This window comes from Chionomys nivalis, chromosome 6, assembly GCF_950005125.1.
Source record: "Chionomys nivalis chromosome 6, mChiNiv1.1, whole genome shotgun sequence".
Taxonomy (NCBI): domain Eukaryota; kingdom Metazoa; phylum Chordata; class Mammalia; order Rodentia; family Cricetidae; genus Chionomys; species Chionomys nivalis.
Genome location: NC_080091.1, coordinates 50,390,964 through 50,404,155, shown reverse-complemented (window position 1 = coordinate 50,404,155; position 13,192 = coordinate 50,390,964). Strand labels below are relative to the sequence as shown.

The window sequence follows — 13,192 nt, the reverse complement described above, 5'->3', positions numbered from 1 at the left end:
TAATTTTGTGTGTTTGTTCTAAAAAAGAAAGAAAGGAAGAAAGAAAGAAAGAAAGAAAGAAAGAAAGAAAGAAAGAAAGAAAGAAAGAAAGAAAGGGAAAAAAGAAGAAAAAACTTGACTCTCTTGAAACCCTTGGGAAATTTTTGTTCAGAGAGCAGACCCATTGACGAGTCAGTTTTGTAAGCCCCACAGAAGCACAGAAACCCTCGTCTCAAAGCTACGGCTAGCATTTCTACTACTCCCCCAGTACTTTTTCTACATACTTTTACCTTATCCTGCCCTCTCTGGAGAAGAGAGCGGGTGGGTAAGGATTTGCCGACCCCTGAGCTGCGGTGCCGTTTTCACCCACCTTTCAGATCCGGCAGCTGTTCTGTGCCCTTGGCATCTCCACTCAGAAAACTAAGCCCTTCCCTCTGTTTAGGACCTCGATGTGCAGCTGAGGGAGGCTCGGCAGGAGAACTCCGAGTTGAAGGGCACCGCGAGAAAACTCGGCGAGAAGTTGGCTATTGCCAAAGACAGACTGATGCTACAGGAGTGTCACGTGACACGGGAAACTGGTGAGATGCCCCAGACTCGTTCCTTTAAAATGGTGGATCAGCCACCAGGTTTAGTCTGTGTCGGGGACCAGGTTTGACAAGCATACCACTTACCAGGGTAGGGGCATGAGGATTAGAAAAATGTTAAGTAGGAGAAACAGAGATAAGAATCACTAAGACATAGATAGTAACGGGAGGGTAACTCAGCAAATACTGACTGAATTCACCCACGTTTATTTTCCATACACCTTTTTTTCTTTTCTTTTCATTTTTCTTTTTTTGTTTTGTTTTTGTTTGTTTGTTTTTAGAGACAGGGTTTTGCTGTAGCTTTGGAGCCTGTCCTGAAACTAGCTCTTGTAGAGGCTGGCCTCTAAGTCACAGAGATGCGCCTGTCTCCGCCTCCCAAGTGCTGGGATTAAAGGCATGCACCACCACTGCCTGTCTTTTTTCATACACTTTTTTTTTTTTTTTTTTTTGGATTTTTCGAGACAGGGTTTCTCCGTAGCTTTTGGCTCCTGTCCTGGAACTAGCTCTTGTAGTCCAAGCTGGCCTCGAACTCACAGAGATCCGCCTGCCTCTGCCTCCCGAGTGCTGGGATTAAAGGCATGTGCCACCACCGCTCGGCTTTCATACACTTTTATACCCCAATGCAAACAGGGGGAGGAAGACAAAAGACTGCTTTTTGACAACTAGAACAGCTTTTTGCTTCAATACTTTGACATTCTGTTGTTTAGGCAGTGAACCCATCCTAGACCAAGTATCCTGAAAGCAGCCACTCCCTAAGTCAAACCTCCTATTTCAAAAGTAGGAACAGAAGTGTGCTTGAATTTCCTGACCATTGGTTAGCGGGAAGTGGATCTACCTGTACGAACCATCTTAATGTCAAAAGGATCAGGTGACCACACCCTAGGGCAGGATGTGTAGTCCTAGTTGTTGCCAACAACTTCGAGCAACCTCAAACTCTATGACCTTCAGGCAAGGTGGAAATAGGCTCACATTTTGGGCCTACACAAGTCTGGCACCAGGGGCATTTCCTCCAGCCCAAGAGAGCAGGAACAGGGCCATTGTATCTGACCTGTTAAGTGGATGAATCAAAACTGTTCTGGGCACAGATGGGTCAGCATCAGCTCCTCAGCAGGAACTGCACAGACCAGACAGCTAAAAGATTTGATGCAAAGGGGAGCCTTACTTTCACAATGCTCTCCACAAGGCCTGCATTTTTGCTTTTTCTTCTTCTTAATTGATCAAAGTTTTTTATTTTTAGCAGCATTTTGCACAGTTCCATTACTTGGTCTTCCCAAATATTTTGTGAGACAGGTGTTGCCATCCTCCCTGTTATAGATGATGACATAAGGACAAAAGAGGGTAAATGACTGACTGAAGGTCAGCTAGATGCCTAGTCATAAGAGCTAGTGTTAGGATCTAAATGTATCTAACTCTAAGTGTCTTTAACTGGGATTCCACAAACAAAAGTTTTTGAATATTTGAGCTATGACAGGATTGATGGCAAAGGAGGAATCATGGGCTTTATCTTTGGGAAGCTTGAGATATGGTTCCATTGTGGTGCGTACGTGCTTTGGAATAGGGTTATTCTGCTCAGGCAGTAGAGGATCAAGGTATATGGGGAAAAAGAAAAAAATTCACTAAGCTGGAAGGGTGAAGAGAAGAGGTTTGTGTTGGAAACAGAAGGGTGTTTAGGGTTTAAAACAGTCATGTCTAGAAATAGGTCAGAGGGAGAGAGAAGGAAGGAAAGGAAAGGAAAGGGAAGGGAAGGGAAGGAGAGAGAGAGAGAGAGAGAGAGAGAGAGAGAGAGAGAGAGAAAGGGGGAAGGGAAGGAGGGGTAGGTAAGAAAGAAGTTATAGTTATATCTATTGCTTCTCCTCCTTAAACTTCCGTGAATAGACATATACTAGAAAATATGATCAACTTTGTCAACTCATAGAACATGGAATAACATTTTTATTCAGGAAGGCAGAATATGGCAAGTCTTTAAGCTCAGGATAATGTTTTGAATGAAGACAAGAATCAGTACATTGACCACACTTGAGGGCTGCAGGGACTACACAGAGGAGTGATAAGCAAGATGGTTGAGGAGCAAACCTAACTTCAGAAGCCTTAGACGTGAGCATCTTAATTGATGCTGAAACTTATCTTGCAGATGTTGTGAAGACTGAGAACGAAGTCCTGGGGAAAACAAAGGATCTGGAAGTCTGCAGTCTTCATCCTCAGCAGGACCGAGGCTTTCCCAAGTTGTGTCACTGCAGTAAAGGAGGCTCAGAAACAAAGGTAGTCTCTGACAAAGCTGGGAGTGGGAAAGTCACAGAAGGTTGGCATGTGCTTCAGATAGAGGCCATCCCCCTGACCACACTGGATCCACTTGGGACCTCAAGCCCCACTTTTCAGGGATATATAAGAAAGAGTTGAGGTTTCATTGCTGTCTTTTTATTTTATTTTATATGTATGGATGCCTTGCCGGTGTGCATGTCTGTGTACCACTTGCCTGTTTGATATTTGCACAATCCAGAAATTGGATCCTCTAGAACAGAAGGTACTGATGCGTGTGAGACATCATATGGAGAGTGGGAATCAAACCTGGGTCCTCTAGAAATGCAGCTAGTGCTCTTAACCGCAGAGCCATCACTCCAGCCCCTGACCAGTTTCTCGCCAGTTCCATGCCAGTCAAGATAGGAGAACAAGGGTATAGCAGAATTTCCCCAAGTTTGTATTTACCGGAGAACATAGGCATTGCTTAGATCCTATTTCCACTCAAAACACTGCAATGTGGGCTGGAACATCTGATCCTGCGACAGCCAGGGTTTTCTGGAGAGCTCTCCTCCAATGTTATACACAGTGAAATCTCTTACAAATATCAGATACATAGGCCTGTAACGTGCCTCACACCGTCTGGTACTCACTATGAAAGCATATATAAAGTAGAAAGGAGAAGTGTGCCTCCCTGTTCCCCCCAGCAGTCTTACAAAGTTTTATTTCCCTTTATAGACCAAGAAAGGAGCAAGCGGTGAAATAGAGCGCTTGAAGCAGAAATATGAAGAGGACCTTCGTAAAGTCAGACATCAGACCGAAGAGGAGAAGCAGCAGCTCCGAGAGCAGCTGGGGAAGCACCTGGAGGACCTGGTGAAGAAGCACACTGTGGAAATGAAGTCGGCGCGCTCTTCTGCGGAGGTGGAAAGAAAGAAACTGAAGGTGAGCAGCGTTTGTGGATGGCTCTGGTGTTTTTGCTTTCTCCCACCACATTCCCGCCTCCCTTTCCTCTTTCCTTACCCAGACTTTCATTGGGATCCTGCTGTGTGCACATCTTGGCTGGTTCTCTGACCACAGATAAAGAAAACAGTCATTGCCTGTAGGGAGTATACAGAGTCTCTTGGGGGCAATAATGGGGAACACATGAGAGTGGAGCTTCTAGCTTCTGGGGAGCTGACACGGAGCAGGATTGTGTCATGTGACATTTACCTTAGGGAAATTCAATTCTGCTTACCCAACAAAAACAGGAAAATTTCACTAACTGAAAACTCAGGTTGCCAATATTTCCTAGCCCCTAATTCCAACTCTGCTGCCCACAGGAAATTATTAGCTGCCCCAATCCACCTATTCTCAGCAATTCTGCACTCTAGAAGATTCCCCGTTAATTCAATAACAGAACCTAACTTGAGTACTGTGAGAACTGAAGAGAGAATCATGAGGAATTAAAGCATCTACCTGTGCCCTGTCTCAGTGTCTCTGCTGATCTCACCTCCCACAGAGATGGGACACTCTCCACAGAGAATGTGTGGGATCCTCCTCTCTCCTGTTAGCTGAAAAGAGTTTGTCACTTGTATGAGGACTGTAGGGAAGCTTACTCAGCACTCAAAAAGCTGAGGCAGGAGAATCGTGAGTTGAAGGCCAAAGTGGGCTATATATGGAGACCCTGCCTCATAAAAGGGTGACATGTAAATCAATATTATTATCAACATGGGCGAAGTCTTCATTTGATTATGAGATAATCTTTGTGATTTGATGTCTTTGTGATTTGAGAAGTACAAGCATTACGTGTTCACTGAAAGATAGTCAGATATCTCTGCAGAACAGTGTTATACAGTGGTTAAAACAGTAAGTATTCAAAACATGTATTGAATAAATAAATATGAGCACGTGAAACACCCACACTATTCCTGGGCCTAGGCTCTCACTCCTCCATAAGCTCTCTGTGGGCCTTAACCTCTCTGAATACAGCATTTGCTGTGCACATCTAAATATGGTGTTACATATGAACCTCTTGCTGGGTGTGCAGCGTGCAACAACAGTTCAACAGACAGCAGCTACTGTTAATTACCACGTGCTTTGAACAGCATATGAAATGAAAATGTTGAGTTCCTTTATAATTTATATCGAATGTTCACAGATGCTTTGATTCTTTCTAATGTTAGAGAGTAAGGAACTGGGTCCAGAAATGCAGTGGATCCGTCAGACAGAGTGGGTACAAGAGCTTTGATAAACCCAACAACCAGTCACCAAAGCCTTCATATGGAGAAGATGGCCGTTTTGAAAGCATTTTTCGCCTGTGAGCATCTATGAGCCGAACATGTATAATCGTCAGACAAACAGACTAACACTCCATCCTGGGACCCCATTAGCAGAAAGGACAGAAACCCTTCTCAAGCTTCAGGTTGCCCTGGTAACCTGATGGGCTGATCTGACTGACAGTGTACAAATCTTCCTTCAGTCTTGACCAGGTCACAAGTCCATTTGGGACATAAATCATACCAAAATAAACTGTTTGGTTCCTGTCATTGTTTTCCTTCTTGTTCATACTTGAATCTGGAAATGTAAGTACTGCCAATGAGGCAATATGGACTAGGAAAGACAAACCCTTGAAGAGACCTCCAATCCAGGGTTAAGGGGCTAAAAATAGATGCAAGTTGTCTCTGTAGCATTAGGGTTGGTTTATTTCTTTGAGCCTGTAGTGTGGGTAGATTGCACATCCTAAATACTACCCTGACCGAAAGGAACAAATGGCAAGATGTGGGTTGGATAGGCCTAGAAGACTGCACCTCTTTCCTGGTCACAGGACTAGAGGACATCATCATGCCATCTTGGCAGATGGAATTTAGCGCATGTCCTGTTACTAACATTTGCACACAGTGTTTATTTGGAAAGAGATGGAAACAGATTTACTGAGCTCTCCTAAGATCCGCTCCACATGTCTTCATTTCCCATTTCATTTGTACCACTTAAGATTCCTGGGTCTCACAGATCCACTGGACAGCTGAGCAGGAAAAGGAATTTAGTGTGCAGTGAGATGGTTTTCAGGAGACTCCGCTTGGAAGCTACCCAACGAATGCTAATATCCCAAATCCACTGAACAACTGAAGTGATACAGTTGTATTCTACTGTGTGTGCAGTTTGACTCTCTCTGCCTTTTCAGGGCCTTCAACCATTTATATTTTATTTAATTCTTAAGCCTACTAGCTTGACATTTTACCTTATTTGTGAGATGTCTCCACTTTTACTGTTTATTTTTGATGCATTAAGTATTTTTGGTATTTCATTTTTACCTCCACTTTTGACTTCTTACACCTCCTTTCTGCAGATGGAATACTAGTGTTTACTCTAAGATTAGTAATATCCATCTTTAAATTTATCAGTCTTTTTCAAATAATTTCATATCCCTTCATATATGAGAACCATATTGTAATATGTTCCATTTCTTTTTTCTGCCCCCTATATGTTTGTTGTCATACATTCTATTTTACCATGTTATAAATCTACTTTTGTAGTAAGATACAATTTTTCAGACAGGGTCCTACTATGCCATTCTGGCTAGCCTTGCATTTTTGACAAATACCAGACTAGTCTTAATCTCACAGAGACTTGTCCTCCTATGCCTCTCAAGTGCTGGAATTAAAAGTGTGTGCCACTATGCTTGGCCTACTGAGGACGTAATATGTTAGATTACCTTCATTGTGCTAGAGGTACAGTTATAACCACCCAATTAGTGTTCTAGGAACTGAACTCTGGTTCTCTTTAAGAACAATACATACTCCGAACCAATGAGCTGTCTTTCTAGTATATATATATATATATATATATATATATATATATATATATGGCATTGTACATGTATGTGTATGTGTGTAGATGTGTATATTGTACTAGGAAAGAAGCCTACGCCCCAGCACATCCTCACTCTACCACTCAGCTAAATCCCTAGTTATTTTTTTTTTGTATTTAGCATCTCATTTTGTTGTCAGGCTGATTTTGAATTCACTCTGTAGCCAGGTCTAACCTTGAACTTATGGTCAACAGACTGGACCACTTGACCTTAGAGCAAGCAAAGCTCTTGTCTTTATAACTTGCTCCATCATTGATATTGTGTTATCAGCAACAGAAAGCAGACTTAGGACATGGCGGCTCCTTCACATGTCTTTCCCTCCCTTCGTGCCTGCCTTTGTTTATTTGAGGTGGAAGAGGTTTTACCACATAGTCCAGGCTGGCCGCAAACTCCTACCTTGGCTTCCTATGATTTCAGGCGCACACCACAACTCCCAGCTATTTCTTTTCTGAAATTCCCAGTTAATGTGGACACTGTAGACAAGGAGACAGAAAAAAGTCCCAGTGATGCTTGTGCCCTGCCCCTATGAGCTGCAGGATTTCCTCATGTAAAAGCCTGCTGCTGGGCACGTAAGAGTTCTGTGGGAAGGGAGTTCAGGAAAGCACTCTGAATTTGATAAATCCCCGGTGCATGGAATCCTCTTCGCAGGGTAGATCAATCATATATTTGACAGCATTAATCTATTTACTTCGTATTTTTGACCTTGTGTTTTGACCTTGTGGAGGGAGACTTGTGGAGAGGCTTCTGTTGAAGTCCCAAGGTCACTTGAGCTGAGCTGGGCATGCTTCTTTCTGCCCTGTCCTCCAACTGACTCAGACCTGTTTCTCACAGTAGCCCGCATTACCCTGTACCCGCGAGGAAGCTTATTAATGCAAAAATTTACTGCTGATGTTAGTTATTTCCACCTGTAGGGGATTTGGGTTTCCACCCTGGACCCATCTGTCAAGGCACCAGCTGAAACTGTGATTGATTATGTGCACCAGAAAGTTGTGCTACATAAAATTCAAAACAGCCCTTGCTTTATGCCAAAAGCCGGCACACAGTGTTTTCATTGGCTGTTACAATGGGAGTGTGTCTTGGCAGACTTCACTTCCACACCAGTAAGAATGTAAGCTGGACTTTATTCAGTAAAAGCTTCTGTTGGTGCGAAGCTAATTGCTGAAATTAATTTTTTTTGCTGAGGGATTTATAGGCTCCTTAATTTATATAAACATATTTAGTAACAAGGAGTAGTTTATATGTTGTCTTTAAAGAAGCAAACAGTCCCAAACAGGAAGTCCTGAAGAAGTCAGCACAGGTTGACTGGAGACAGATCACATACCAAGCTGCCATCCATCCAGACCCAATAATCTAATTATAAGTTCCTTTATTTAGAGGTTTTAAAAATGATTGATGCAAGGGCTAAGGGCTCCCCAGGGCCAGTGCCTGGTCTAGGCTTGGTTCCACAGAGGATGGGAAGATGCTGTCCAGGTGATCAGCAGCCCGTGTTTTTACCTGTTCAGATCAGAAGCCTAAGAATCGAATAGGACTTCTGGTGTTGAACGCAGAAGTATGTGAATCCTGTTCTAGTCTGTTGGCCCCAGAACATCTGAGTATCCTTTCCTCCATGCTTCCCAGTAGATCTAGTCATGGACCATATCATAATCTGACTGCTTCTGTATCACCCAGCTCAGTCTTGGCTGCCAGCTACTCACAGTTTCCTGACATCACAACAGTGAACCTTAGTTTTTTCCCACAGTTCTTCAGACCCTGCAGAGACAGGCTTGTTTGCTTCTCCTACCTGTGTCCATCTCTGCCCTCTTTTTTTTTTTTTTAATTGCTCTTTGGGCCTTTGTGTATAGATGTCCCTTAAAGGAGAACAATTTCCTCCTTACTCTCAAGCTCATCCATCTAGTTCTTTTTTTTTTTTTTTTAAAGATTTATTTATTGTGTACACAGTGTTCAGCCTCCTTGTATGCCTGCAGGCCAGAAGAGGGCACCAGATCTCATTACAAATGGTTGTGAGCCACCATGTGGTTGCTGGGAACTGAACTCAGAACCTCTGGAAGATCAGCCAGTGCTCTTAACCTCTGAGCCATCTCTCCAGCCCATCCATGTAGTACTTATCTTAGCATCCTGGTTTAAATGTCAGTCTTCTCTCAAGTCTTACCTGCCCAGCTCTGTGATGTTGGATATATATGACTATCCATGCATTGGCTTGAACTGCTAGTCACTGTGTTCCCCTACTCTAACACCCAGCGTGAGTAGCAGCCAGTTCACACTAGCTCAGGAGGCAGTTGTCACACCTCTTTCCCGTTTCATACTCTACATCACTATACATTGGCCACAGGTGGAGTACTTTGACCATGAAAACCAAGATACTTCAATGTACTATTATTGGTTAATTTGTGTATTTAAAAGGCCAACTGTTAAACGTTTTTAAAATATTTATTATGTATACAATATTCTGTCTGTGTGTATGCCTGAAGGCCAGCCGAGGGCGCCAGACCTCTTTACAGATGGTTGTGAGCCACCATGTGGTTGCTGGAAATTGAACTCAGGACCTTTGGAAGAGCAGGCAATGCTCTTAACCACTGAGCCATCTCTCCAGCCAGCCAACTGTTAAGCATTTACCAGCAAACACTGACTGTGTCTGTAGCTCCAGTCACTGGAATTAGCATATTGTCGCTGAACAGTTCCGAGGGGCCTAGCCCCAGGCAGGCTTTCAGAGAAACTGGAGAGGACATGTGGACAGGAGAACTATTGGGACAGACACACAGACACGTAAGGGAACTTTATCTGAGGGCCAAATCTTAATTCTTCATTTTTTTTTCTCTCTGTCAGCTGTTCCTATTCTGTTCTTTCTCTGCTGTTTCTGTACCCTGTTGTTTCCCTTCTGCTTCTTTCCTGATGTTTTTCCTTCTGTATCTTTCTTCTTGGCTTTCTTTTCTCCTCATTTTTCTCTTATTCCTTTTATACCTCCTAATACAAAGATTTCTATGCAAGAAAAGATTATCATCTCACAACCATAAGTTACATGTCTTGCAAGGACAAATTAAAATCTTTATATAAGAAGAAATCTTTTATGATTTTAAGAATCCTGGCGTGCCCCGTCGGGCTCACAGAGCAGCCGCTAGCCCGGCAGAGCCGGTTGTGAGTCCCTGCAAGATCCCCGGGGCGGTTTATGAGCGGTGGCCTTGCCCTCGGATGGTCAGGGAGAGCCAAGTGGGCAGGCGTGAACAGGCGGCGGGTAAAAGGCACATAGACACAGTAAATAGGCATAAAGCTGAACATTTATTACTTAGAGGAGAGAGACAGACAGACAGACAGACAGACAGACAGACAGACAGACAGACACAAGCCCGCACAACAAGAGGGGACAGCAAGAGAGATTCAAGGGGGGGGCATGGGTCAGAGGTCGCTGGGAGTGGGCGTGGCTTGTCCCTTAAAGGGACCAGGGACCAAAAGAATAACAAAATCTGTACCAGGCTCTATCTTTTAGGCCACCAACCAACTCCCCAATCATGACACAGAGACATTATGAACTAGGAAGAGTTGGCCTAGCTGAAGCTCAGTTGTGACTAGCTCTTTTAATTTAAATTAACCCGTTTCTCTTTCTCTGCCTTTTGCTTTGGGGCTTTTTACCTTTCTGTGCATCTTACTTTCCTGCTTCTTCCAGTGTCTAGTTGGCTGGCAGCTGCCTGGTTTCTGGCTGCGGGAATGTCCTTCATTCTCTTCTTCTCTTCTTCTTCTCTTGAGCCTAGATTTCTCCTCCTATTTATTCTTTCTGCATGCCTGCCCCACCTATCCCTCTGTGCCTAGCTATTGGTCATTTAACTTTTTATTAGTTGCCTTAGGCAGGCAAGGTAAAACAGCAACACATCTTTTCATAATAAAATAAATACAGCACAAACAAATGCAACACACCTTTACACAGTTAAAGTCATATTCTTTAGCATAAACAAATATAACACACCTTTGCCTAGTCCAAGTAATATTCTACAACAGAAATCCCATTGAGATCACAAGGTACATGCTTTCCTTAGAAGTCCACAAGTAGCTAAATATTTCCCTTTGTAATAATTTCCTAACCAAAACATCTTCACCCCAAAGCAATGATTCTTTTATTACTGTTTAACAGGATTTTAAATAGGCTAAGTATATTTCAGTCAGTTCCTTCTGTGTTGGCAGACAGCTGTTTTCTACTTCAGCCAACCATCTATTGTTCTTTACAGACAATAGGGTCATTTAACTCCTTTCACAACTTTGTTTTTTCAAAGTGCATTCTAGGCCTATGATTAATTCTGTAAATACATTTAATACATGCCCAAAGAACTCAGGCCTGGGGGAGGGGAGAGGTAGGGAGGGGAGCAGAGAAAAATGCAGAGCTCAATAAAAAAAAAATCAATTAAAAATTTTTTTAAAAATTAAAAGAAAAATACACCCCTCCCCCCAAAAAAAGAACTCAGGCCTAACCTTGGATGTAAGGACACAGTGGTTTTCTTTGATCATCTTGTTGTTCTACAGGCAGAATTCATGGGTCTATAATGCGTGAAACTTCCTTCATTTTATTTTCGTCTTCTGTAAATCTCATATCTAATGAAAGGGAAGGTAACATCCAGTCTATTTTTGCCTTTTCTGCATCTCTTTATTGGGGCAATTGACAGAATAACCTAAACCATTTCCCTAATCATCTTGACTAGTTCTTAACCACCTGTATCTTTTAGACTAACTCAGAAAGTTCAACTAAGGGTTGGAGAGATGGCTCAGAGGTTAAGAGCACTGGCTGCTCTTCCAGAGGTCCTGAGTTCAATTCCCAGCAACCACATGGTGGCTCACAACCATCTGTACTGAGATCTGGCGCCCTCTTCTGGCGTGCGGGCATACATCGAGGCAGAATGTTGTATACATAATAAATAAATCTTTAAAAAAAAAAAAAAGAAAAAAAAAAGAAAGAAAGTCCAACTAAATAATTGATTCAATTCTGAGGACCTGACTTTGCAAACTCTGTTTTAAAGAAGGGGCTTCATCTTAAGCCATATAATGAGTGGGGGTGTCAGATCTCAGCGCCAGAAATGTGCTGCAGTAACGGAATTCGAACGGATATCCTGAAAATAGCCAATTATGGAGCTAGGGAACAGGGCCATAAAATTTAACGGGGTTCAGATGTTCCCAGGAGGCCTCCTGACCTTGAAGATACCGTGTCAGTTATTAATGGCTCTTTGTTAGTATTTTGCTCCCAAACACTGACCAATGGTTTCAGAAACTACCTCACCCTATGCACTCCTTATTCAGTCCCAAGACGACAGGACATGAACTCTCCCGATTATGGCATTTCCCCCTTAAAAGTTCTCCTCTTCCCTGGGCTGACACAGCATTTCCCTCACCCACTGCACTGGTGTGCTGGGGGTGTATTCCAAACTCCAATGTGTATATTAAAGATCCTCATGTCATTTGGATGTCATGTCATGTCAGAATCTGGGCTCCGTGAATTCATTTGGGGACAATAACCTGGGCATAACACAACTAAATATCATTGCTCTTATAAAAATCATTATCATTATGAGCTGCAAATACATTGCCCAGAGAGGAGTGGGATTTTCCCAAGAAACAATCACAGTACACTAGATACAGTGGGATGCCTTCATACAGTAATACAGCAGGAACATAGTAGATGCAAACAGAAGAAAGCACAGCAGAAGCAAGATGCATTCTGGAGACAATCCGCCCACTAGTAAGAAGGAGCAGCTCCGCTAGCGCAAGAAATCCAATTAGGTCAAATTAAACCAAATCAAAATGCCCATCGTTTTTTTAAGCATGATGCTCTCGGGTGGCTGAGCGCGTGGCAGGGAGACAGGAAAGCAGTGAGATCATGCAGACCTGAAAACCACGTGTTTGTCCTCTGGGAGCCCACTTAAATACCCTGTGGTAGTGGTCCTGACTCTCCCCAGGGAGGGGTCAGGACCTGGCATGCTGGGATTTGGAGTCCAGACCAATACAACTCCAAGGCCTGGGGACTAGGATGGATGCCAAGGGCTGGGAGCTATGCTCCCAACTTAACACTGGGCTTTGTCGCTCCACGGTTTAGCTCTGGTATTCGATGAATTGAACTCTATAAGCCCTATTGCTTGCTGACTGTAGCTCCTCTGATGTGACCACCATCAGTCATTATGTTGGGGACATGGATAAATGACAGGGCTCTGTGTGACACCCAGAGCTGCCCCAGGTACACAAACCTATGATAACAGATTCCAGTGCTCTTGGCGCCTCCCCTGTAAGAAGACAGCTCTGGTTTGTACAGCTTCTCTACCCTGATCTTGGCAGGCCCAGGTATTTGCACATCTTCTCTGCAGCGGAAGTGGGAAATGTGCCAGAAAAGCATGTGTCTGAATTAAGAGCCGCATTTCCCATGAGAAATCGGCAGAGATGCACAGTCCATGCTTCTCCTGGTTCAGACCTTGGCATCTTCCTCACGGCAGGGATGACCCTGTGTGAGTCTTTGCACATCTCGAAGCTTTATTTCCTCTTTTTATATAATAAATGTTAGTAATAGAACCTGAGAGTTGAA

The 13,192-nt window shown here is 43.3% G+C and overlaps 1 protein-coding gene across 3 annotated transcripts in view; it reads left to right on the top strand.

Moving 5' to 3' along the window:
• Positions 1-13,192, top strand: part of Fam184b (family with sequence similarity 184 member B) — a 90,191-nt gene that overhangs the window by 40,579 nt on the left and 36,420 nt on the right. For all 3 annotated transcript variants that reach the window (XM_057772192.1, XM_057772194.1, XM_057772191.1), the window contains exons 3-5: positions 422-557; positions 2,695-2,822; positions 3,537-3,740. In XM_057772192.1, the coding sequence (XP_057628175.1) occupies positions 422-557; positions 2,695-2,822; positions 3,537-3,740 (468 nt within the window). The remainder of the gene's footprint in view (positions 1-421; positions 558-2,694; positions 2,823-3,536; positions 3,741-13,192) is intronic.